Here is a 22,843-nt window from a genome sequence, read left to right as displayed (position 1 = left end):
CTCTGGTTCAAACATACCGAAATAGACGTCATCTACGAACCCCTAAGAGCCAAAGAAATGCGAATCAATAGAGTTGCAAAAGTCAACTGAAGAGGTGGGCAATCAGGACTGACGCAAGCAAACAGGGTCCGACATAAACACGAGCACTCCCAGAAAGAAATATCAACAACCGTGCACTGAGGATGTCACATCGACTGGCAGTGAAATGTCTGCATGCTAGTTGCCAAACACAACATCCAATGCCTCAACCTGAGCTACAACATTCACCGCCATCCCAGTGTGGATGTGTTTTTCAGAAGGAAAGCCCCTCGACTCACATCTGTTGCATCAACTACTACAACCTCAGCCTTACTGGCTCACTTCAGTGGCTTCCTGCATGGCTTTTCTTCTAACCTTGAATGAAGTAAGCTAATTACTTTGTTGTTTCTAATCTAACTGAACATTTCCTCCATCTAATAAATAGGCTTCTCCGTTAATTCAAACTCTTCTCCAGTGTGGTGATTCCATCTATTTTTGCAAACTCCATAAGATATGACATGAAGCTGCTTGAAAAGTAATGGGAGATCCCCCTCAATCTAACCACAGTTACTAATGAACTGTAAATGTCCAATGATTGATGTGCTTTCACTCCCTCACCGCCCACACTCCAATTGTTTCCACTGCTCAGGTTGTGAAGTTTTACAAGCAAAACTTGAACTCTGCATTCATACCTGTGGTGTGTGGAAATCTGCAGAGGGCGTGAGGGCAGGCCACAGCAATGGAGCAGAAAGAATGGAGATAGAGGCAATTGGAATGTGGAAATCAATCTGACAGCAGGGCAGGGAGGTCAGTGGTAAACACAGGAGTCATACTGTGAAGGGCAGTCTGGAAGCAGAAACCAGATTCAACCATGCAATGGAGAGGTCTGTCCGTCAGCAAGGGCAGCAAAGATCTCCAATCCAAAACAACATGACAAACTGAATGTGGCCCAGCTTACAACAACTCTGTACAGGACTAAGATGGTACACTTTGACTGTCATACAAGTTGCTCATCACCAACTATTTTTGGGTCCTTAGAAATATTTTTCTGACAGCACTTCTTTGACAAATGTGTTTATTTTATTTCCGATTACCCCCAGATATGTTTAGTCCCAATTATGAAGCAGAGTTTGAAGCAAAATTAAAATTTTATTTCATGTTTTAAAAGCCTTATGCTGCTGAACTAATCCCAATTATATTAGGCCATAATGTAATATTTCTGACTCAGTATTTCACTGGACAATAAAGTGACAAAGCTGGATTTTACAAGATGTACAAGACATAGCACAACTTCTGCAAATTTTTTGAGTCCTAAATAATTTTCAGCTGGTAATCCTCCAAATCTGACCTCAACATCCCCATTTCATTGTAAAACACCCTTGGTATTAACCTTATTGGCTTTCAAACAAAAGCCCTGAATCTCTTTCTTAGAAAAGGTTCCATTTAACCAAGTCAACAATTCCCTTGGGTCTTAATGTAAAGTCCATTACTCTTCCTTTGAAATGATTCCCCTCTTTATAAAACTTCTGAAGTTTTGGAAGTGATATCAAGCAAGGTGCCAATAAAAATCAACACACAGCTCTCAGGAATGACACATTCAGGGAAAATTTCACCTTACTGCACATGGAAAGATGTGTCTCGACTGTGTCTGTATCAGAATGTTACCATCTACCAATATTGTTCAACTCCAAAAAAAATGCTCTGAATGACAGGGATCCAGAAATCATTTTCTCAGCATTTCAACAAATAACTTCAGCTTCAGCTGAACTTCATATTTTAAAATGAGGATTAACACTAGTACCCCTAAAATTGTGCACAAGGCACATTGCTGGGATGGAGACAGGTGGACTTAGTTCACAGCCTTTAACACCCAGAAATAGAAAGGATTAATGTAAAAAAAGAGACTATAAACTGCCTCTGAATGCAGCATGAATAACTTTTCTTAGCATTAAAAATATACACACTACTGTGCAAAAATCTTGGGTATGCTGGATTATTTATGTGGTTTCAGATGATACATCCTCGCCTCCATAAAGCCCTGATCTCAACATTATTGAAGCTGTTGCAGATTACCTGGAGAGATAGAAGTGATAACATCAAAGTCTGCAGAAGAACTGTAGCAAGTTTTCAAAGATGCTTGGAACAACCTACCAGCCGATTTTCTTACAAAACTGCATGATAGTGCACCTTAAGAGAATTGATGCAGTTCTAAAGGAAAAGGGTAGTCACACCAAATATTGATTTAATATTTTTTAATAGATTACTATACTTTATAGTAATTTTGATATTTAGAAACTTTTCAATTCATTATTTTTGAAGGCATCTTCACTTTACAGCATGTTTTTAACAGGTGCCCAAGGCATTTGCACAGTACTGTGTGTGCATCTTCAGTTCTGAGGTGCCTCCCGCAGATTGCCCTTGTCACTGAAGCAGACAGAGAGGCAGGGACAATTGCTGATCAACACACCTCAAGCTTCATGCCAAATAAGCCTATTGTTCCAACGAAGACAGTTCTCTATCATCATCCTGACTGCAGTCTACGTCTCACCTCAGGCAGACGTCAAGCCAGCACTTGAGGAGCTAAGTGCCAAAATCATTGAAAATGAAATGGCGAACCCCCAACACCTGTCACATCTTCACAGGAGACAGGAAGCAGGCTCACCTGGAGAGGTCTCTGCCCACCTACTGCTGCAGTTTGAGGCACAGAGCATGTCCTGCCACTGGGACTGCCCAGGTAACGGGTGCTTTGATCTGACCTATAAGTACCCAGTGGGATGGCAGATGCTCCCACAATGCTGTTGGGAGGAGGGGAAAGAGGCTCCACTGTCACTGCTGGAGGTGCAGCCACTCTTCACCTTCCCACCCAGAACCAGCATGTGATAATGGTGCACATGCCTGTTGTGGATGTTTTTACCTTCCAAACCCATTCCATCGAGGGAGCAAGTTTGTGGACATCAGGGACCTGCTTGGGATCTTGGCCAGTAGGCACTAGGTGAAGATAAAACTATAGGTGGATGCAAATGGAAGCATCGTCCGCCGTTCCCCAGAAGGGTGCATGAACTCGTGACATATGCAGAGCAAGACAGACTGCATCAAACCTGGAGATGTGGTGTCCTAATGCAGTGCTGACATCTGCAAGAAATGCAAGCAGAAAGAGCACCTGACCAATACTACAGAAAAACAGAAGCTGCACCCATGCCCATGGGCACAGGCCTGCCCACAACGCACCTCTACCCATGGCCAGGCACAGGCCTGCCCGCAACGCACCTCCACCCATGCCCAGGCAATGGGAGGCGAAGCTGGCCACCACAACCCCATAAACATCCCCTGCCAATGCAGAGGCCCCAACAAAGACAGAGACTGAGAAAAAGCCATCCACCTAGAGCTCCCAAACCCCAGCCAGAAGCCCCTCCCCGAGAGCAGGAGTCAACAAAGGAGTGAATGGCAGATGGACAGGCTGTGAAAAGGAACATGTCAAGAGACAATGACAAGACAAGAGACACCGAGCTTATCAGAACAAAAGTAATGAGAAGAAAAAGGTCACACTACTGAACGGTAGCAGCAACCTCTCCTCACTGGAGGATGAAGTAAATATGGGAAACCAACAAACAGAGAGAGCATCAAAACAGAGGGGAACAAAGAATCAGGGAGTTCACAAATACAGGCAAGGGAAGATTCAGCTTGTCATCTACCCCACCTCCCAGGTCTGGGAGACCAGGAGCAATAGAATGTCTGACACACCCCAGTTTCAAGAAATAGAGATTGCAGAATAATCAGAGACAGAAATCAGAACAGAATCACAGACAGATCTCTGTCCAGCATCACCACACCCTGGGCAAAACCATTCCCAGTAACCGAGTCAGGTAGTTCACCAAGGCATTCAGTGAGAGGGCTCAGGTTAATTGATAGACTAGCTGTGCCCCTCAGCTATGTGGAGTACTTCGCCATGTATACAACCTGAGCCTGAGGCTCCGGAGGGTTCCTGTACTGTGGAAGACATCCTGCCTCGTCCCTGTGCCGAAGACGCCGTGCCCCAGCGGCCTCAATGACTACAGACTGGTGGCATTGACCTCCCACATCATGAAGACCCTGGAGAGACTTGTTCTGGAGCTGCTCCAGCCTATGGTCAGGCCACACTTAGATCCCCTCCAGTTCACCTACCAGCCCCGACTAGGAATTGAGGATGCCATCGTCTACCTGCTGAACCGTGTCTACGCCCACCTGGACAAGTCAGCGAGTACTGAGGGTCATGTTTTTTGACTTCTCCAGTGCGTTTAACACCATCCACCCTGCTCTGCTGGGGGAGAAGCTGACAGCAATGCAGGTGGATGCTTCCCTGGTATCATGGATTCTTGATTACCTGACTGGCAAACCACAGTACGTGTGCTTGCAATACTGTGTCCGACAGAGTGATCAGCAGCACTGGGGCTCCACAGCGGACTGTCTTGTCTCCCTTTCTCTTCACCATTTACACCTCGGACTTCAACTACTGCACAGAGTCTTGTCATCTTCAGAAGTTTTCGGATGACTTTGCCATAGTTGGATGCATCAGCAAGGGTGATGAGGTTGAGTACAGGGCTACGGTAGGAAACTTTGTCACATGGTGTGAGCAGAATTATCTGCAGCTTAATGTGAAAAAGACTAAGGAGCTGGTGGTTGACCTGAGGAGAGCTAAGGTACCAGTGACCCCTGTTTCCATCCAGGGGGTCAGTGTGGACATGGTGGAGGATTACAAATACCTGGGGATACGAATTGACAATAAACTGGACTGGTCAAAGAACACTGAGGCTGTCTACAAGAAGGGTCAGAGCCGTCTCTACTTCCTGAGGAGACTGAGGTCCTTTAACATCTGCCAGACGATGCTGAGGATGTTCTACGAGTCTGTGGTGGCCAGTGCCATCATGTTTGCTGCTGTGTGCTGGGGCAGCAGGCTGAGGGTAGCAGACACCAACAGAATCAACAAACTCATTCGTAAAGCCAGTGACGTTGTGGGGATGGAACTGGACTCTCTCACGGTGGTGTCTGAAAAGAGGATGCTGTCCAAGTTGCATGCCATCTTGGTCAATGTCTCCCATCCACTACATAATGTACTGGGTGGGCACAGGAGTACATTCAGCCAGAGACTCATTCCTCCGAGATGCAGCACAGAGCATCATAGGAAGTCATTCATGCACGTGGCCATCAAACTTTACAACTCCTCCCTTGGAGGGTCAGACACCCTGAGTCGATAGGCTGGTCCTGGACTTATTTCATAATTTACTAGCATAATTTACATATTACTATTTAACTATTTATGGTTCTATTACTATTATTTATGGTGCAACTGTAACGAAAACCAATTTCCCCCGGGATCAATAAAATATGACTGACTATATTTGTGATCCCATAACTCCAAAAGCTATGGAGAATAAAAACTAGCATTTCTAAACACTCACACCATGCAATGTGTTAACATCTTGCAATGCATTACCATGGTAAAGGCGGATGTGACTTTTCTGTAAGAGTGTGGGCTGCCTCACCTTTGCACCTATCGGAGGTGGTTGCAATGGTGGTCCCAAGGAAAGTGTATGTGGCCAGTGGAAGGAATAATAATCGCAAATCCTGGGTATTCTGGGAGGCAACTTGTCATTCACTGAAGTCAAAGAGCTGGTGATTGAGCAGTTCTTGTGGCTGATATAAAGTAGTGTAACACTCCACACCACCTAATCAATATCCACACCTCACCCAGACTGAGGGAGTGTCCAGCTGCCCTCCACCCAGCTCCTACCCACTGATGCTGACCACATCCCGACCAGTCATTCTGGCCAGTGACTCTAGCCGCATCATCAGTGTGGCTGGACCATCTGGCAGTGCTAACAGGGCAGTGAAGAACAACTCAAGATGCTGGAAACAGCCAAAGGTCAGAGTTTGCAATGCCTTCAGCTCCCTGTAGGTGAAGCCGAGCTGAACACACTTGGATCAATGGGATTTCCTCAAAGGCAGCCACAGTCAGATCCACTGACATCACACCAGTGTTCATCTCTGACCACTGCCTCCTTCATGCCTCCAGTCACCTACAGGAGGACTGGAACACAGGCAGGGAAATGTGAAGGCTGAATGTCAAGGTGCTGACCTCAGCACATCAAGGAACTAAAGAGAGATTACAGAGGTTGGAGAACTGTGTATGCTTCTTTGACTCTTTCACCAGAAGGAAGCAACCAAGGAGAACATGAACAGGTTCTTCATGCTGAAAGCAAGAGGGAAACTTGTAGCAACTTCCACAATCGAGCAGGGAGGATATGAGAGCAAAACTCGGAGGTGAAGAACCAGTTAAGTTGCTCTCTTTTTCTCTGAATCCTCTAAGATCATCTTTCAATCCCGGATCCACTTTGTTGAGCAGGATGAGACATGCTCATGCTTTTTCTTCCAGAAGGTTCACAGGGGGAGCTCTGTCGCTCACAGCCTTAAGGAAGATCTTCACAGACAGACGTACTGCAGATCCTTATCTGTCTGTCTCTGTGACAGATAGGCCAACAGACAATACAACCTCCTGGAACTCCCCATCCTTTATCAAGGAGGTGTTAGATAATGGCAAGCGGAGACGCTTGGATGAGCCAATGTACCTGGAGAAGCTGACTGGTTCCATCTGCTCCTTTGGCACGAATAAACTCGCAGAAGTGACAGCTTACTGGCAGAGTTGTACTTGGCTTTGTGGGACTGAATGAGCCAGGACTTGCTATCCGGTGTAGACTGCTTCTGCTGCTGCACACGGAGAGGTAGAGATGGATGGGGAAGCCCCTTGAACAATAAAAATAGCGTCACACCCCAGGGAGCCGCACAATGGAATGGTGCTATGTTTGTTCTTCCTTTGTATTATAAAAAAGTTTACACCCGAGTGTAACGACTATGAATGCAAATGTTTTTGCACTGTTTCTTACTTTGTACTTATCTTTTTTATTAAGAATATAGTTCAGCCTTCAACACAATCATCCTATCCAAACATATAATCATGTTTCAAGACCTAGGCCTTTAGTTTCCTCTGCAAATGGATCCACAAATTCATCTTCAGCAGACCTCAACAGTGAGAATTAGTAACACCTCCTCCTCCTCCCTAACCATCAACACAAGTGCAACTCACAGCTGAGTGCTCCCCATTCCACTTTCTAGACACACACACACACACAACTGTGTGAGGAAGCACAGTCCCAATATGATATACAAATTTACTGATGGTACCATTGTTGTTGATCAAATCACAAGTCCCCATAAAGGAAAAAGGTAGAACACCTGTTGAGTGGTGCCATAACAACAGCCTCCTCTACTCACTGGCAGTAAACCTAAAGAAATGACTGCTCACATCAGCCATGCACTGGGTCACTCACTTTAAATTCCTGGTTATTAACATATTGGATGACATATCTGGGTCCAGCACATAGGCAGAATGAAAAGGAAGGCACATCAATATATTCACTTTCTTAAAAGGTTAAGGAGGTCTGAAATGTAACCAAACACCAACTTCTTCAGATGAACCTTTGGAAGTATCCTGACTGATCACAATGTGATCCGGTACAGCAACTCAAATGTGCAGGAATGTAAGAGTGGAGTGGACTCAGCCCAATACATTACATCCTTCCCCACCAACAGAACTATCTACATGCAGTGCTGCCTTAAGGGGGCAATGTCTGTCAAAGATCCCCACTATCTGGGCCATGCTATCTTTTCACAGCTACCATCAGGCAGGAGGTACAGAAGCCTGAAGCCCATTACCACCAGGTTCAAGAACAGCTACTTCCCTTCAACCATTCGCTTCTTGAATCAATATACACAATCCTAAACACTAGTTCAGTATATTAATATTTTGGATTCTTTGTGATTAAATTTGTTTTTGTTCTGATAATACTCTTGTATAATTTATGTCTTTCTTGTAAACATCTGATGCTTTTGGCTCTGATGCTTCTGCAGCTAAGGTTTTTCATTACATCTATGCATTACATGAACTTGCACACATTTCTCCTCAATGATCTAACAGCTGTGCTGATGCCCTGGAGGTGATGGCAAGTTTCATCCTTCCTGTCGGCCTTAAGTGACGAGGTGGTCACGTAATATGGATGGTCATCCATGTTTTCCAGGGGTATATTCTGCACCTTGATTGTGTGGTGGAAGGAGGAGTGGTTATTGCACCACAGTGGTAGGTTGGTAGATTGGCTTTGTCTTCAAGATATTTAGCACTTCAGTGGAAGAACCTACAAGCTACAACCTACTACAATGTGTGTGCACATACACAAGAGTCACCTGTGAACTGTGAATCAGCGAATGAGGCTTTGGAATTCAATGAGAAAGGTTGAATATTTTCCTATTTGTCATGTTCATTAATTCTGTACCTGCAAGAAGCTTGTTGGAGATCAAATGCATTACTACAGCAAGGAATATTGAGAACAATGTTGCTGTGGTGAGTTTGTCTTCACTGATCACTGGCAGCATTTGGCATGGAATTGCACTGGACTCCTTGGTTCGGGTCGTGACTTCATGCCACCACAGAAAAAGCATAAAATATAGAAGAACTTCCAAACTTGGTCTCAGTCCCCTTTAGTTAAGTCCTACAATCATGGAGCAGTGTAAATTGTCCCACTTGAAATAAGAATAATTCCAATGAGTATCAGAATTCAACAACATTTTCACAGAACATTGCTCGTGTCAGGCATATACATTTGAAGATTCTACACAATCCCTTTGGTTTGATCACCATTACAAACTCACAAAAGCCAAATTCAATGCTGCTTTTCACACTTCCTTGGATTTCTCTTGGAACAAAAACCACATTCCCTTTTTCCTCTTGTTGGCTAGGAACCCCATTGTGACTGACAAATTTTTTTGCCTCTGGGAAGTGACAATATTCATAATGACTTTCCACATGACAGACATTTGTGATGACAAGTCTTCTCCCTTCTTGGATTATCACTCGAGTTTTTAAGCAACACACACAAAATGCTGGAAGAACTCAGCAGGTCAGGCAGCGTCCATGGAAATGAATAACCAGTCAACGCTTCAGCTGAGGCCCTTCCTCAGTTCCGGAAAAGGGGGAAGACGCCAGAATAAAAACTTATTCTGTAAAATTTATGGATTTTTCTTATTTTTAGCATAATCCGTAGATTTTTACTTCGTTGCATTACCATAAGCAACTGATTTCTTACTGAGATCATGCTCAGTTGAATTATCTGCAGGGACAAGATTTTCAGGTCATATTTAATGCAACACAGTGAAGTGGAACAAAAACAGAAACCAGAGACCAACAATATAAAGACACGCAGAAAATACATTTCAAACAACGGAGTCAAGGTACACCTAAAAACAAAAAAAAAATGTCATTTTAATCCTTGGACCCAACATCAAGGAAAAAAACATCAGAATAAAGCTGCAACTCCAAGTTCAAAGGCTTGACGGTATGTGAAACAAGTAGTACTATATATGAACACCTTGCTAACATACCCTTGGAGAGTGAACTGTAGATTTTCTTCTTAAATTAAACTCTAGCAAAGCAATATAGTACATATTAGGTTGAGCACTGAATTGATTGTGTATACCAGATGATAATTCTTGACCACATGAAGCTACGAGGGGTGACTGATAAGTTTATGGCCTAAGGTAGAAGACGTCAATTTTAGAAAACCTAGCACATTTATTTTTCCTACATTACCACACTTAGTCCAGCAGTCATGGAGCATACGGATCCCTTCTTTGTAGAAGTCAGTGTCTTAAACCTCCAGAAGTGGTCCACAGCAGGGGTGATCGATAAGTTTGTGACCTAAGGTAGAAAGAGATGAGTTATTAACTCCAAACTTTCTGCATTTTCACTCAAAGAGTTGAACCTCATGTGCATGTAACGAGAGCTGGAAAACCCATCTCTTTCTACTTTAGGCCACGAACTTATCAATCACCCCTTCTGTGGACCACCTGGAGGTCCAAGACGCTCTCGCGACATGCACGTGCAGTTTAACTCTTTGAGTGATAATGCAGAAAGTTTGAAGTTAATAACTCATCTCCTTCTACCTTAGGCCACGAACTTATCAATTGCCCCTGCTGTGGACCACTTCTACAAAGAAGGGATCTGTATGCTTCACGATTACTGGACTAAGTGTGTACATGTAGGAAGGGACTATGTTGAAAAATAAATGTGCTAGGTTTCCTAACATTGACTCCTTCTACCTTAGGCTACGAACTTATCAATCACCCCTTGCATAAAGTGTGTAACCAAACAGAATGGAGTAGCACAGGGCCAGATACTTTGGCCCACAATGTCTGTACCAACCCGACTCATCCCACCTGCCTGCGCAATCACTATCCCTCAGTTCCCTCAATGTTCACCTGTCTCTCTAACTGCCTTTTAACACTGATATTGTACCTCTTAAAATCCCCCCTCCCTTATCTTAAATCTATGCCTCTGAGTACTTGACATTTCCACACCAGGAAAAAGAATCCTGCGGTCTATCCTATTCATGCCTCTCATGATACTCCTATCAGGCTCTGAAACTTCAGCAAAAACAGTCTAAGTCTATCCAAAATCATCTTATTGTTAAGGCTCTCTAATCAAGAGAATATCCTGAAGCATCTCTTCTGTATCCCCACCAACAAAGCCTCCATATCCTTCCTGTAATGTGGCCGTCAGAGCTACTCACTTTAGCCCTAATATGACCAAAGTGTAAAGCTCTCTACAGCTGCAATATAACTTAGCAAGTTTAATACTCAATGCCCCAATCAACAAGTATGCTGCAAGCCTTCTTTACCACCCTGTTCACTTGAGTTGCTACTTTCAGGGAATTAGAAACATAGAAGAATAGAAAACCTACAGCACAATACAGGCCCTTTGGCCCACAATGCTGTGCCGAAAATTAGATTATGAAGACACATAGTCCCCTTTTATTGTCATTTAGTAATGCATGCATTAAAAAATGATACATTATGATACAAAATGTACTTACTTTAGAAATTACCGAGGGTTACCCATAGCCCTCTTTGTTTCTAAGTTCCATGTACCTATCCAGGAGTCTCTTATGGAATTACGGACTTGTACAGCAAGATCTCTCTATACATTAGTGCCCTGCCTTTACTTGTATACTTTCCTCTTACATTTGACCTGAAAGATTACACTCTACAGGGCATTCCTCCTCCCAAATTTCCAACTGATATCATGCTGTATTCTTTGACAATCTTCCTCACGATTTACAACTCCATATTTTGTCTATCTGCAAATTTATTAATCAGACTATGTGCTTTTTCATTTATATAAAACTGAAGTACTCAAGCGCATAGAGCTTTTCAGAATATCACTGGCCACAGACTTCCAAGTGGGAAAAACACGCAATCAGCCTTTGCCTTCACTGATCCAACTGTTTTTGTATCCAATTTAAATTCCCCATGGATGTCTCATTCTCCTGGAGCAGCTGACCAAGAAGCAGCTAGGCAAAATTTTTTCTCATGTCCACGTCAATACTCTCAATCATGTTCACACTTCCTCAAAAGACAAAATTTGAGATAGGGCCTCTGTCACACAAACCTATGTTGATATTCAATATCAACATAGTAATATCAAAAAAGTTCATCACAACAATAAGATATAGAGCAGAATGAGGCTATTTGGCCCATTGAGTCTGCTCTGCCATTTCATCATGGCTGATCCAATTTTCCTCTCAGCCCCAATTTTCTGCCTTCTCCCCGTATCCCTTCATGCCCTGACCAATCAAACATCTACCAATCTCTGCCTTAAATATGAAGACTTGGCCTCCACAGTCACCTGAGGCAACAAATTCCATAGATTTACCACTCTGTGGCTAAAGAAATTCCTCATCTCCATTCTAAAAGGACACCCCTCGATTCAGAGGCTGTGTCCTCTAGTCCGAGGCTCTCCTACCAGAGGAAACATCCCCTCCACATCCACTCTTATCAAGGCCTTTCACCATTTGATAGGTTTCATTGAGGTCACCCCTCATTCTTCTGAATTCTAGTGAATACAGGTCCAGAGCCATCATATGACAAGACATTCAATCCTGGAATCATTTTCGCGAACCTCCTTTGAATCCTCCCCATTCTCAGCACATCCTTTCTGAGAAGGGGACCAAACCTGCTCACAATACCCCAAATGAGGCCTCCCCAGTGATTCATAAAGTCTCCTTACTTTTATATTCTAGTCCTCTTGACATGAATGCTAACATTGCATTTGCCTTCGCCTTCCTCACCACAGACTCAACCTGCAAATTAACCTTTAGAGATTCCTGCACAAGAATTCCCAAGTTCCTTTGCACCTCAGAGTTTTAGATATTCTCTCCATTTAGAAAATAGTTTACCCTTTTATTTCTTCAACCAAAATGCATGACCATTCACTTCCTGACACTGTATCCCCATCGGTCACTTCTTTGCCTGTTCTCCTAATCTGTTTAAGTCCTTCTGTCGACTTTCTACTTCTTCAAAACTACCTGATCCTCCAGATCTCTGCATATCGTCTGAAAACTTTGCAACAAAGCCATCAATTCCATCATCCAAGTCATTGACATATAATGTAAAAAGTGGTCCCAAGACAGCCCCCGTGGAACACTAGCCACTGGCAGCTAGGCAGAAGAGGCTCCCTTTATACCCACTCTTTGCCTCCTGCCAATCAGCCACTGCTTTATCCATGCCAGTAATACCATAAGTTCTTAATTTGTTAAGCAGCCTCATGTGTAGCACCTTGTCAAAGGCCTTCTGAAAATCCAAGTATACAACATCACCCAGTTCTTTGTCCATCCTTCTTGCTATCTTATAAAAGAAATCAAACAGACTGGTCAGGCAAGATTTCCCCTTGAGAAAATCATACCAACTACGGCCTATTTTATCATGTACCTCCAGGTACCCTGAAATCACATCCTTCCCAACATCTTCCCAACCACTGAGGTCAAACTAACTGGCCTACAATTTCCTTTCTTCTGCCTCTCTCCCTTCTTGCAATTTTCCCGTTTTCCGGAACCATTCCAGAATCTAGTGGTTCTCAAAAGATCATTACTAACGCCTCCACAATCTTTTCAGCCACCCTTTTCGGAACCCTTGGGTGTACACCATCTGGTCCTGGTGACTTATCTACCTTCAGACCTTAGTTTCCCCAAGAATCTTCTCCCTAGTAATATTAATTCTAAAAATGCCTTAAGCAGGGTCTACTTAAAATTTCAATCACTAATGCAAATGATTATACCTCATTCAAATACTGCTGCATAAATACTAAATATACTGACAAAGCCACGAAGTTTTATTATCTTTTACATACTTAAAACTAAGAATCAATCACTGACATCTTCAACATCAACGGAACTGACATACAATTAAATCAGAAATTAAAGTATAACATTTATCTTCAGTACTCAAATTTCCAAATCTGAAAAAACTACTATCCCTGCGAAAACAATTCCTTCATAAAAAGAGAACAAGCAATTTCGTTCTTTAACTAATATGTATTAACCTTGAAACTTGATTTTCCTTTTTTCTAGAGATTCCCTCACCGCACAACTCCATTACACCGGGGGGAGGGGGGACTTGCTTTCCACCGCACCATTTGTGACGTTCCGGGCACCTGACAGCCAATTAAGTCGTTAAGAAAAGAACAGGCACTGTTGGAAAAGATAAGCCGCAAGAACCCATGGTTTCAACCGTGTGCGATTATTCACGAAAAAGCCTCCGACACAGAGTCCCACATATTTCATATGCTAATACCACAGTGAACAAATTTAACACGGGCTAGAGGGACTCACCATTCGGGTGTACAGAACAGAACGCGGGAGAGGTAGGTAAGGTTAAATGCAAGCCGGAGGCTAAAACGCCCAACATTAAATTCCCCGTATCACCAAACAAATTGACGAACCTTTAATAACCACATCGCCAGTTTAAATTCGTGCTAAGTCCATCACAGATCACAGGTTGTTGACGACGAACCCGAGTTCACCAGCCGAGGTACTGGGTCGACGCGAAAAGCCGTTTCCGGCCGCCGACTCTCGGAAATGAAACGTTTCCAAGAACATAATCATCCGCGGAAACTGGCAGAGCGCCTGATCCAGAGGAGCCCGAAACAGAACCGGCGCCTTCCCCGGCCCAGAGCCGGGCTCCACCTACCTACCGGCCGGCTGCAACACCAGCTCACGCCGCAGCACCGGCCTCCGACTGACTCCGAGCCGGGCAGATCGGCGCGGAAGCACGGCAAGTCCCGGGCAGAGGGCGGGGCGGGGCGTCGCTCCGGTGGGCGGGGCCTGTCGGCGTGGGTGGGGCCAGAGGGGCGAGTCCAGGGCGAAAGGGTTGGGCCGAAGGGAAGACGGAGCTCCAGGGGCCGGCCGGAGCCGGAGCGGGAGGGAGTGGACAGTGACACAGGACGCTGGAGGGGAGGAGCCGGGACGCAGAAGTCGTGCCAAACAGCGGCGCTGCTGCAGAACGGGGGTGTGAGAAAGCGGGGCGGCCCCAGCAAGTGTTAGGGGAATGGGTCTGCTGTGACTCTGAGGGTGCAATGCAATGAGTGGAGTCCGGAGGGAAGGACGAGTTTGGGTCCCAGGGAGGGGTGGGAGATGTTTCTCTCGGGCCCCTTTGGTTTGTTCGTTGAATCTGACTGCAAGCTTGGGACGCCCCGTCGGCGCGGTGTTGCTCTCTACCTGAGATCATTCCGGAAACGCCGCCGTGTTTCCCAGAACTGCTGCCGTCCCAAGTCGCCGCTGATTTCGCATTTCCCGTGTCATGTGTTGAACGGTGCCACATTACATGGAGATGGCGCCAAGATAACCTGCCCAGCGGCAGTCAGCCACTGACCCATCACAGAAACCAGCGTGGGTAAACCGCCGCGAATGATTGCGATTCATCGATGGAGAAGCCGCATATTCTCCAACCGCTACGCCCCGCATAGTGATTTACAAGATCTCTGGTTGCTATTTCCGCTGCAAAGTATTTCCATATTTGGTGAAACACTCAAACACTTTAACAGCAAAGAGTCGGCAGCTGCCACGTGTCTGGCGTTTAAAGATAAGGAAAACTCTTATTAAATCTTGACATTGACCCTTTAAAAGTTTGTATCCGTTTCACTTTTGTATTTTTTTCTGGCATCGATGGTTATATATTTTTCCTTGCAGCACAAGAAAGGATGACTGTGATCGTGTACTTGCTAATAGAACTAAAGATTGGGAGTGATAGGCAGGCCAACTAAAAATATCAATGACAAAGGTGATGTCCTCGCTACTGAAAGAAGTGTTGGAGGGCAGACAGTGTAAGAAAGGACAGGTTGGTATAGGCCTTCGAAAGAGGAGAGCAGATATTTCGCAATCCTCTCAGCTGACTGTCACATTACACAATGGGAAGACAACGCTGTCGTTAAAAACATGAAGAAATTCTTAAATATGCGTAGCACTTTTCAAAAACAGTTAATCTTATTTCACTGATGTGCCATTTTAGTAGGAAATAAGAGTTGACGAAATGGGGGCCCAACTTCCAAAACCTCATTCACAAAGAACGAGAAAATGACGTGTTGGATCGTAAGATTCGAAAGAGATCTTCGTGACGTTTGTGAGTAAAACATACACAAAATACTGGGCAGCTCAGCAAGTCAGGCACAAAATGCTAGAGGAAGAATCCGGCAGTCAGTGTTAGCTCACAAAGAGTGGGAGTAACCCGGCGTGTCAGGCAGCATGTATGGAGGAAAATGGACAGTCGACCTTTAGGGTCGAGACCATTCACCCAGTCTGAAAGACAGCCAGTATAAAAACTGGAGGAGAGGGCAAGGGTGGGACAAGAGCTGGCAGGCGAAGTGGTGGTTCCCCCATTACACACAGAAAGGGGAATTATTTATGTCAGAGAGAGTATTTTGGAACTCAAAAAGTGATGGAAATTGAGTGATCATTTCTATTTGGCAAAGGCAAACAAATATCTGATAAGCAACGTGATGAGACAACATTGAATGAGGAAGCAGATTTGAGAGGATGAGTTGCCTGCTTGTGCTTATAATTAGTTTTTCTTAAATCAGTGCTTATTCAAAGCCCATCTCGAGGGCATATGATACTCCTGAACCTAATGTCGCTTTTGAAAGACGAGACCACTAATGGATGATGCAGCACTCCCTCAGGACTATACTGGAGTGACAGCCCAGAGCTTTAAGTCCTCGACTTGATTTTTGCTCCGCCAGGCCACTCTGCACCTGCACCCTTCTTGGGTCTGATGAAAATTCTTTAACTTGAAACATTGATTGTTACTCTTTCCGCAGCGCCTCGTGAACTGCAATGTGGGTTTTTTTTTGGCATTTTCTGATATTTTTCTGTTTATTTCAGATGTTCAGCAGCTGCAGTTTTTAGGATTTCACAGCTTTTAATATCGTTCTCAATTTTAAATTATGCTGATTTGCATTTGCCTTCCGGGATTTAAAAAAAATCAATTTGATAGCAGATCAGGGGAAATCAGTCCCTTCCGAACAATGAAAATAGAGCAATGGCCTATCCCTGCAGACATGAGCAAAGATTTTTGGACTGGGATTACACAGCCAGGGCAGTCGTGAAGGCAGATTCAACTGTTGTATTTAAAAGAGAACAAGGAGGGCTGAAATGTGATAACCCGGATTGAACTGGTATGAATCCAAAGGGCCAAATAGCCTCCTTCTCTGATATGATTCTGTGATTCAAATAATATCCACTTTTTTATCAATTCACTTTTAATTATTAAAGCGGCCTCTGGGACTTTTTAAGGTAACATACTTCCGTCCATGACATTTTTGATACATGGATAGACAAATGTCCTGTGATAATTTACCAGTGTTAAAAATATACTTACATTAAATTTCCTCTAAAAAAAATCCCTGTGCTAACAATAGCAATCCCTATTACTTACCCACTGGGGCCATCCCAGAAGAGTTATCACAACACTATTCCTATTCTTTATTTCCTTGTAGCTTTTTGACTTACTGTACCTCTCACACACACATCAAATTCCCGTTTTGATTCTTCCACCAGTTATCTAGTGGGAGTTAATTTACAACAGCCAATTTACTTCTCAAGGATATGGAAAAACACCAAACAATCCAGCAAAACCCAACAGGGTCACGGGAAGATCATGCAAACTTCACACAAATAGCCCCCAAGGTTATGATCAATCCTGGGTCCTTGGAACTGTGAGGCAACGGCACTGACTGCTGCAGCCTTGTTCTCAAGTTCCAAACCTGACAAAATTTTCCATTGAAACAACACACATCAAAGTTGCTGGTGAACGCAGCAGGCCAGGCAGCATCTATAGGAAGAGGCGCAGTCGACGTTTCAGGCCGAGACCCTTCGTCAGGACTAACATTTTCCATTGCATCTTTTCTTCAGCCTTCTTAATGCAGTAATTGACACGGCACATCATTAAAGACCCCTCACACCCTCTCCATGAACTATTTATTCTTCTGTCATCAGGCAAATGTTACAGGAACATTAAAACTAAAACCACAAGGCTACTAAACAGCTTCCTCCCACAGGCAGTCAGACTGCTAAATAGCTGCTCTACCTGACTCTGCTTTGGACACTTTTAACTTGCACTGGACACTTATGACTGATTTAACTGACATGTGGCTGTTGTGTTTTACTATTTATTGTTATGTTTATTATTTAGTGTTGTGTCTGTTATGTTATGATTGCACTGCTCCTGGGAAACGCTGTCTCATTTGCCCTGCAGAGCTGATGTACAGTTAGAATGACAGTGAAGTTTTTTGAATCTTGAATTACGAACAGCAAGCAATCTGCTGGAGGAAGTCAGCATGTCAGGCAGCAACTGCAGGGGTAAGGGAATTGGTGAAGTCTCAGGCCGAAACCTTGTATGAGGAATCAAGATCTGTCATCATTACCAGCAGCACAGCTTCTGATATCCAACATGACAACATTCTGACAAAGGGTCCTTGATAGGAAATGCCAACTTTTTCTCATTACACAGATGCCGCTTGACTTGCCAAGTGTTTACAGTATTTCTTGTTTTACTGTATTAGTTCATGAAACTGCTATCCCAATTCTTTTTTTCTAGATAGATAGATATACTTTATTAATCCCGAGGGAAATTTGGTTTCATTCTAGCTTCATTCACTAGATTCCAACCAGTAAGGATGCACTTAATCAGCAAAGGCAATAGAGTGGAACCTGGTCTCACGATTAGCTCTACAACCAAAAAGCTTTGCGAGCACGTTTCTTCTCGACTTTCCATCTCACCTCCATTGACTTCAAAAGAATATGGAATTCATTAAAACTGAAAATATTCATCTCCTTTGCTGCCACTTTTCCATCAAACCATAAGCCCACTTCCTAAACGCTGACCAATTTTGTCCAGCTTCTGCGTGACTCTGATTATACCTCCTCTGTGCTAACTTTGTCCATGAAATGCAGGTTGAGATCTTCATGTCAGCTGATACTGAGAATGATTGACATCCATTCTTGTATGAAGTGTAACAGGTTTTTGATATAATGCTTTATTAAAATTCCTACCAAACTGGATCATTTTATATTTTACCTAAATATACTCCATTCACAAGATCTTTGCCCACCTATTTCAATTACCTCTGTCCTTTCGTAACCTACTGACATTCTCTTCACAGCTTTCAAGTCAAGTTTATTATTGTCACAGGCATTCATACACGATATAAATGCCATCGAAAATTAGCTTTTTGCAACAGCAGCACTGTATATTAAAAGAGGAAGAGAAACATAAGTGAACAAACTTGAATTATCAAATTAAACATAACTTACATATGCAAAAGAAATAATGACCGGAGTTCAAGAATCTTTTCTCCTTATTACTATTCAAATGGCAGTGCAGAGTAAATTCACCAGGTTGATTCTGGAGATGAGAGGGTTAGCTTCTGAGAAGAGATTGAGTCGCTGAGGATTACACTCATTGGAATTCAGGAGAATGAAAGAGGATCTTGTAGAAACATATAAAATGATGAAAGGAATAGATAAGATAAAGCCAGGCAAGTTATTTCCACTGGTAAGTGAGACTAGAACTAGGGGACGTGGCTTCTAAGGGATTCAGAACAGAGATGAGGAGAAGCTGCTTTTCCCAGAGAGTAGTGGGTCAGTGGCATTCCCTTCCCAGGAAGCAGTAGAAGCAACCTCATTAAATATACTTAAAAGATTTAAGGAGTATGGGGAAAAGGCATGCAGGTGGAGCTGATTCCATAGCCATATTAGCCATGATCTTACTGAATAGCGGAGTAGACTTAATGAACCAGATGGCCTATTCCAGTTTCTATTTCTTATGTTTCTTAGACTTTCTGTCCCATCGTGAGTCATTCATAGAAATTGTAAGAAGTTAAAACTTATGCCAGATTAGCTGTAGCCAATCCTCTATCCATGCCTATATATAATTTCCTACATCATTGGTTTTTATTTTCTGCTATACTTTTTGATGCAGTACTTTATCGAATGACTTTATCAAATATATTCACTGCTTCCTCTTCATCCACAGCACACAGTACTTCTTCAATGAATTCTGATAAACTGGTTGTTATGTTTTGTAATTCAACTAATTGAAAGAAAAACAAAGGATCCCAAGAGATTTGTTTAAACTTTGTATTTACTTCAAACAAGGTGTGTGCCTATGACGTGGTGGCATGAGGACGTATGCCATTCATATACTTCTACATATAACCAGCAATGTATTATGTAAACAACACAGAATGCTTAATCAATGTATTTACAATGTTACTGAAATATTAAACACAATATACTCCCTGTTTACCTATAAACTCCAATTCAATATCGAATGCATCTCAATTATATACACAATATACTATATAATAAACTACTGTGCATACATCCACAGCATAGCATATTTTAAATTGTCCCATTCCAATCTTAAGATGTAATCACTGTGGAGGATTTCTTACACATGAGGGATATCGTCTTTCCTGATGGTGTGGGGGGTGGGGTGTCACTCTGCTTGGCAGGTGAGACTTGTGGTTGTGAAACAACCACAGGTTCTGGGACCTCCTCCGTAGTGGTTGTAGGAGTTGACTCTGGGATGTAGGAAGTGGTTCTGACAATTCTGGACACCTTTCTTCTCTGACAACTGACTCTGCTCTCCTCAACTGATCAATGTGTTGTCTCCAGATGACATTAGACAATCTCCACTGTATAGAAGAGTGTTCCAGTTCTGTCCTTAAACTTTCCAAGTACTCCCTTTTGATCACCTCTGTTGTCCCACACCAGGACTGCTTGTCCAGGAGGGAAACATCAAAACTGTTTGAGGAGCCTTCAATTTGTCTCACTCTTTGTCCTGCATACTCCTTCTGAGACTGGGCTTGAGGAGATCCAAACGTGACCCAGGAACAGCATGACTGGTGAATTGCTGGTTGTGGAGTTTGCACAGGGAGGGAATTGTTGAACTTCTGATTCGGTGTTATTGTAGTGTGTTCTGCTGACATTGCTCGCAGTGTGTTCTTTAGACTCTGGACAAACCTTTCCTCCAAGTTGTGTATAGCTGGCTGGTACGGTGAAGATGTAATATGTCTTATTCCATTCATTTTCAGGAATGACTGAAACTGTTCTGCAACAAACTGTGGTCCTTTGTCACTGACTAAGTGTTCTGGATCACTAGTCCTTGAGAAGCGGCTTCTCAACACATCAACAGTGTGTGAGGTTGGGGTGGAGGCTATTGGGAACACTTCTGGCCACTTTGTAGCTGCATCCACTACTACCAAGAAATCCGTGCCCATGGATGGTCCAGCAAAATCGACATGAATCCTCTGCCAGGCCAAAGCAGGCCATTCTCAGGGATACAGAGGCACTGCTGTTGGCATCTTCTGAATGTGTTAGCATCCTGATCAGTGCATGGCAAACTGCTTGATCTGATTACCTATCCCAGGACATCAGACAAAGTTTTGAGCCAATGCTTTTATTTTGACCACGACTAGATGACCGGCATGTAGTGCCACCAATGTTTGAGCCCTCAGCTTGGATGGTATAACAACTCTCAATCCCCACACAAGGCAAACTTCGTCAAGGGCGAGTTCACCTTGGCAGGCACTGGTGAAAAAGAGGGAATTGGAATTTCTGCTGCACATTCCAGCCATTTTGGAGGGGCCATGTATTCCTGAGACAGTGTGCGGCCTTTCTCAGCACAGTTGTGTAAATATTGTGCATCTGTGGTGCAACCACAGTAAGAGAGATTTTGTTTAAAGAATTCACACTTGTGCCATGCTCTGAGCCAATAATCTAATTTTTTTAACATTCTTGAGATCTTGGAGAAGTTCCTTGTCATCTTTGCTGGTAACAATGATGTCATCCAGGTAACACTGAGTGTCTCGGCAACTTTGCTGCATCTGGCCCATAGCTTTCTGCAAGACTGCAGGTGCAGATGCTACTCCAGAAATAAGCCTACTTATGAGTGTTTCTGGTGAGAAACTCTTTGGACTCTTCTTTCATCTCCAGGTGTAGGTAGGCCACTTTGCTGAATTGTTTTCCTCCAGAAAAGTTTGCAAAGGTATCCTCTATCCTGGGCAGAGGGTATTGATCTACTTTCAGTACTGGATTGATGCTGACCTTAAAATGACCACAGACCCATTCTTCTTGGTTGGGATTACTGGTATTGCCCATGGGCTCCACTCAGCCTTGGAAAGTATTCCTTTGGCTTCCATGTGATCAAGCTTACTTGCTACTTTATCACAGATGGTATAAGGAACTGGATGGACTTTGCAAAACTTGGGTGTGGCATTTTCATTTTACACTATTTTACCCTTGAAATGTTTGAGTTTTCCAACGTCATCCTTGAGCCCTGCTCTGGCATCATCCAGTACCTTTCTTAATTTGCTTTCAATTGACTCTATTGTGGGCAATGTGGCATGCAAATGGTGGATGGATCTCCAATCAAGCTGTAGTTGTCTTCAGATAATCATGCCCAGACAAAATGCTGGCCCTCCTATTTTTTTTTACCACAGGCAAGCCCAATGTGACTTGTTAAGTGCTGTATTTCATTCCCAACAACAGCATGCAGATTAATGGCCTTTTTGAAAAGGCAACTTGATTTTTTATCTTTATCTCTTCCCTGTGCAGTCCATTTGTTTTTGTCTGCCCAGTATGTTCTTTGTATGCATCCTACTTTATTCCATTTTCTGCAAGGCTTGTCTTTAAATCTGCGTTGGTCAGGTGTATGTGAGCCCCTGCTACAACAGCAACACAATTTGTTCAGCTTCTGTTTAGACGTTGCAATTTTGTTCATGCTCATTTTCATTCTTGACTGCAACTCAGTTGCATCTCCCTTCACTTCCCATTAGCTATTTAATTTTCTTCAAAATATTGCTAAATTCATTCTGTATACAAAAGCCAGTTGTTTTTTGTGCAATCTTTATGATGTAGCCAGCCATTTCTTCATTTTTTTTAAGAAATGTTATTGTTATCACCCATTCACACTGTTTATGAACCCTTGCATTGGTATGTATTGTCATTTATCATCAACCAGCTCTGAATTTCCACTCCATCTTGTAGGTTCATCATCATGTCTGTTTTGTTTGTGTGCCTAGCATCAAATTGTGTGAGTCAGTTTCTCCAGGATGAACATTATTTTCAGTTGCCATGATCAGCTCATTTGAGATCTTATTTCAGAAAATGAATATAAACATTTTCAGAATTGCTTTATGGTTGTTACAATGATGTTGAATAACATAGAATTGTAAAATTCACCTTGCATCTTTTAACTGACACAATTTTAACATTACCATACAATTAAAGATTTTCAAAAAGAACAAATAGAAATGTCAACCATCCATTTTAACAGATAAGCATCCTGGAATCACTTTGCAGATATACAGTACGTAAAGAAAACAAAAACATTGACTTTCTGCATATATGTC

The 22,843-nt window shown here is 43.1% G+C and overlaps 1 protein-coding gene and 1 long non-coding RNA gene across 8 annotated transcripts in view; one reads left to right on the top strand and one right to left on the bottom strand.

The window, feature by feature from the left end:
• The window catches only part of LOC134350612 (N-acetyllactosaminide beta-1,3-N-acetylglucosaminyltransferase 2-like), a 60,485-nt gene extending 46,263 nt beyond the window's left edge, over positions 1–14,222 (bottom strand). For 3 of the 7 annotated variants that reach the window (XM_063056066.1, XM_063056069.1, XM_063056067.1), the window contains exon 1: positions 13,877–14,218. Coding sequence is in view for 1 of the 7 variants with exons in the window: in XM_063056065.1 (XP_062912135.1) it covers positions 9,687–9,799; positions 13,877–13,891 (128 nt within the window). In the remaining 6 variants the exon portion in view is untranslated. Of the gene's footprint in view, positions 1–9,686; positions 9,800–13,876 lie in introns of those variants that run through there. The other 4 variants (XM_063056065.1, XM_063056070.1, XM_063056068.1 and 1 more) reach the window with 4 other exon arrangements.
• A 1,111-nt stretch (positions 14,223–15,333) lies between these two features.
• Positions 15,334–22,843, top strand: part of LOC134350611 (uncharacterized) — a 49,690-nt gene continuing 42,180 nt past the window's right edge. Inside the window, exon 1 of the long non-coding RNA XR_010018944.1 lies at positions 15,334–15,552. This is a non-coding gene — a long non-coding RNA (uncharacterized LOC134350611). The remainder of the gene's footprint in view (positions 15,553–22,843) is intronic.

Source organism: Mobula hypostoma, chromosome 8, assembly GCF_963921235.1.
Source record: "Mobula hypostoma chromosome 8, sMobHyp1.1, whole genome shotgun sequence".
Taxonomy (NCBI): domain Eukaryota; kingdom Metazoa; phylum Chordata; class Chondrichthyes; order Myliobatiformes; family Myliobatidae; genus Mobula; species Mobula hypostoma.
Note: the sequence above shows the minus strand (reverse complement) of the source record. Positions and strands in the feature narration are given on the sequence as shown.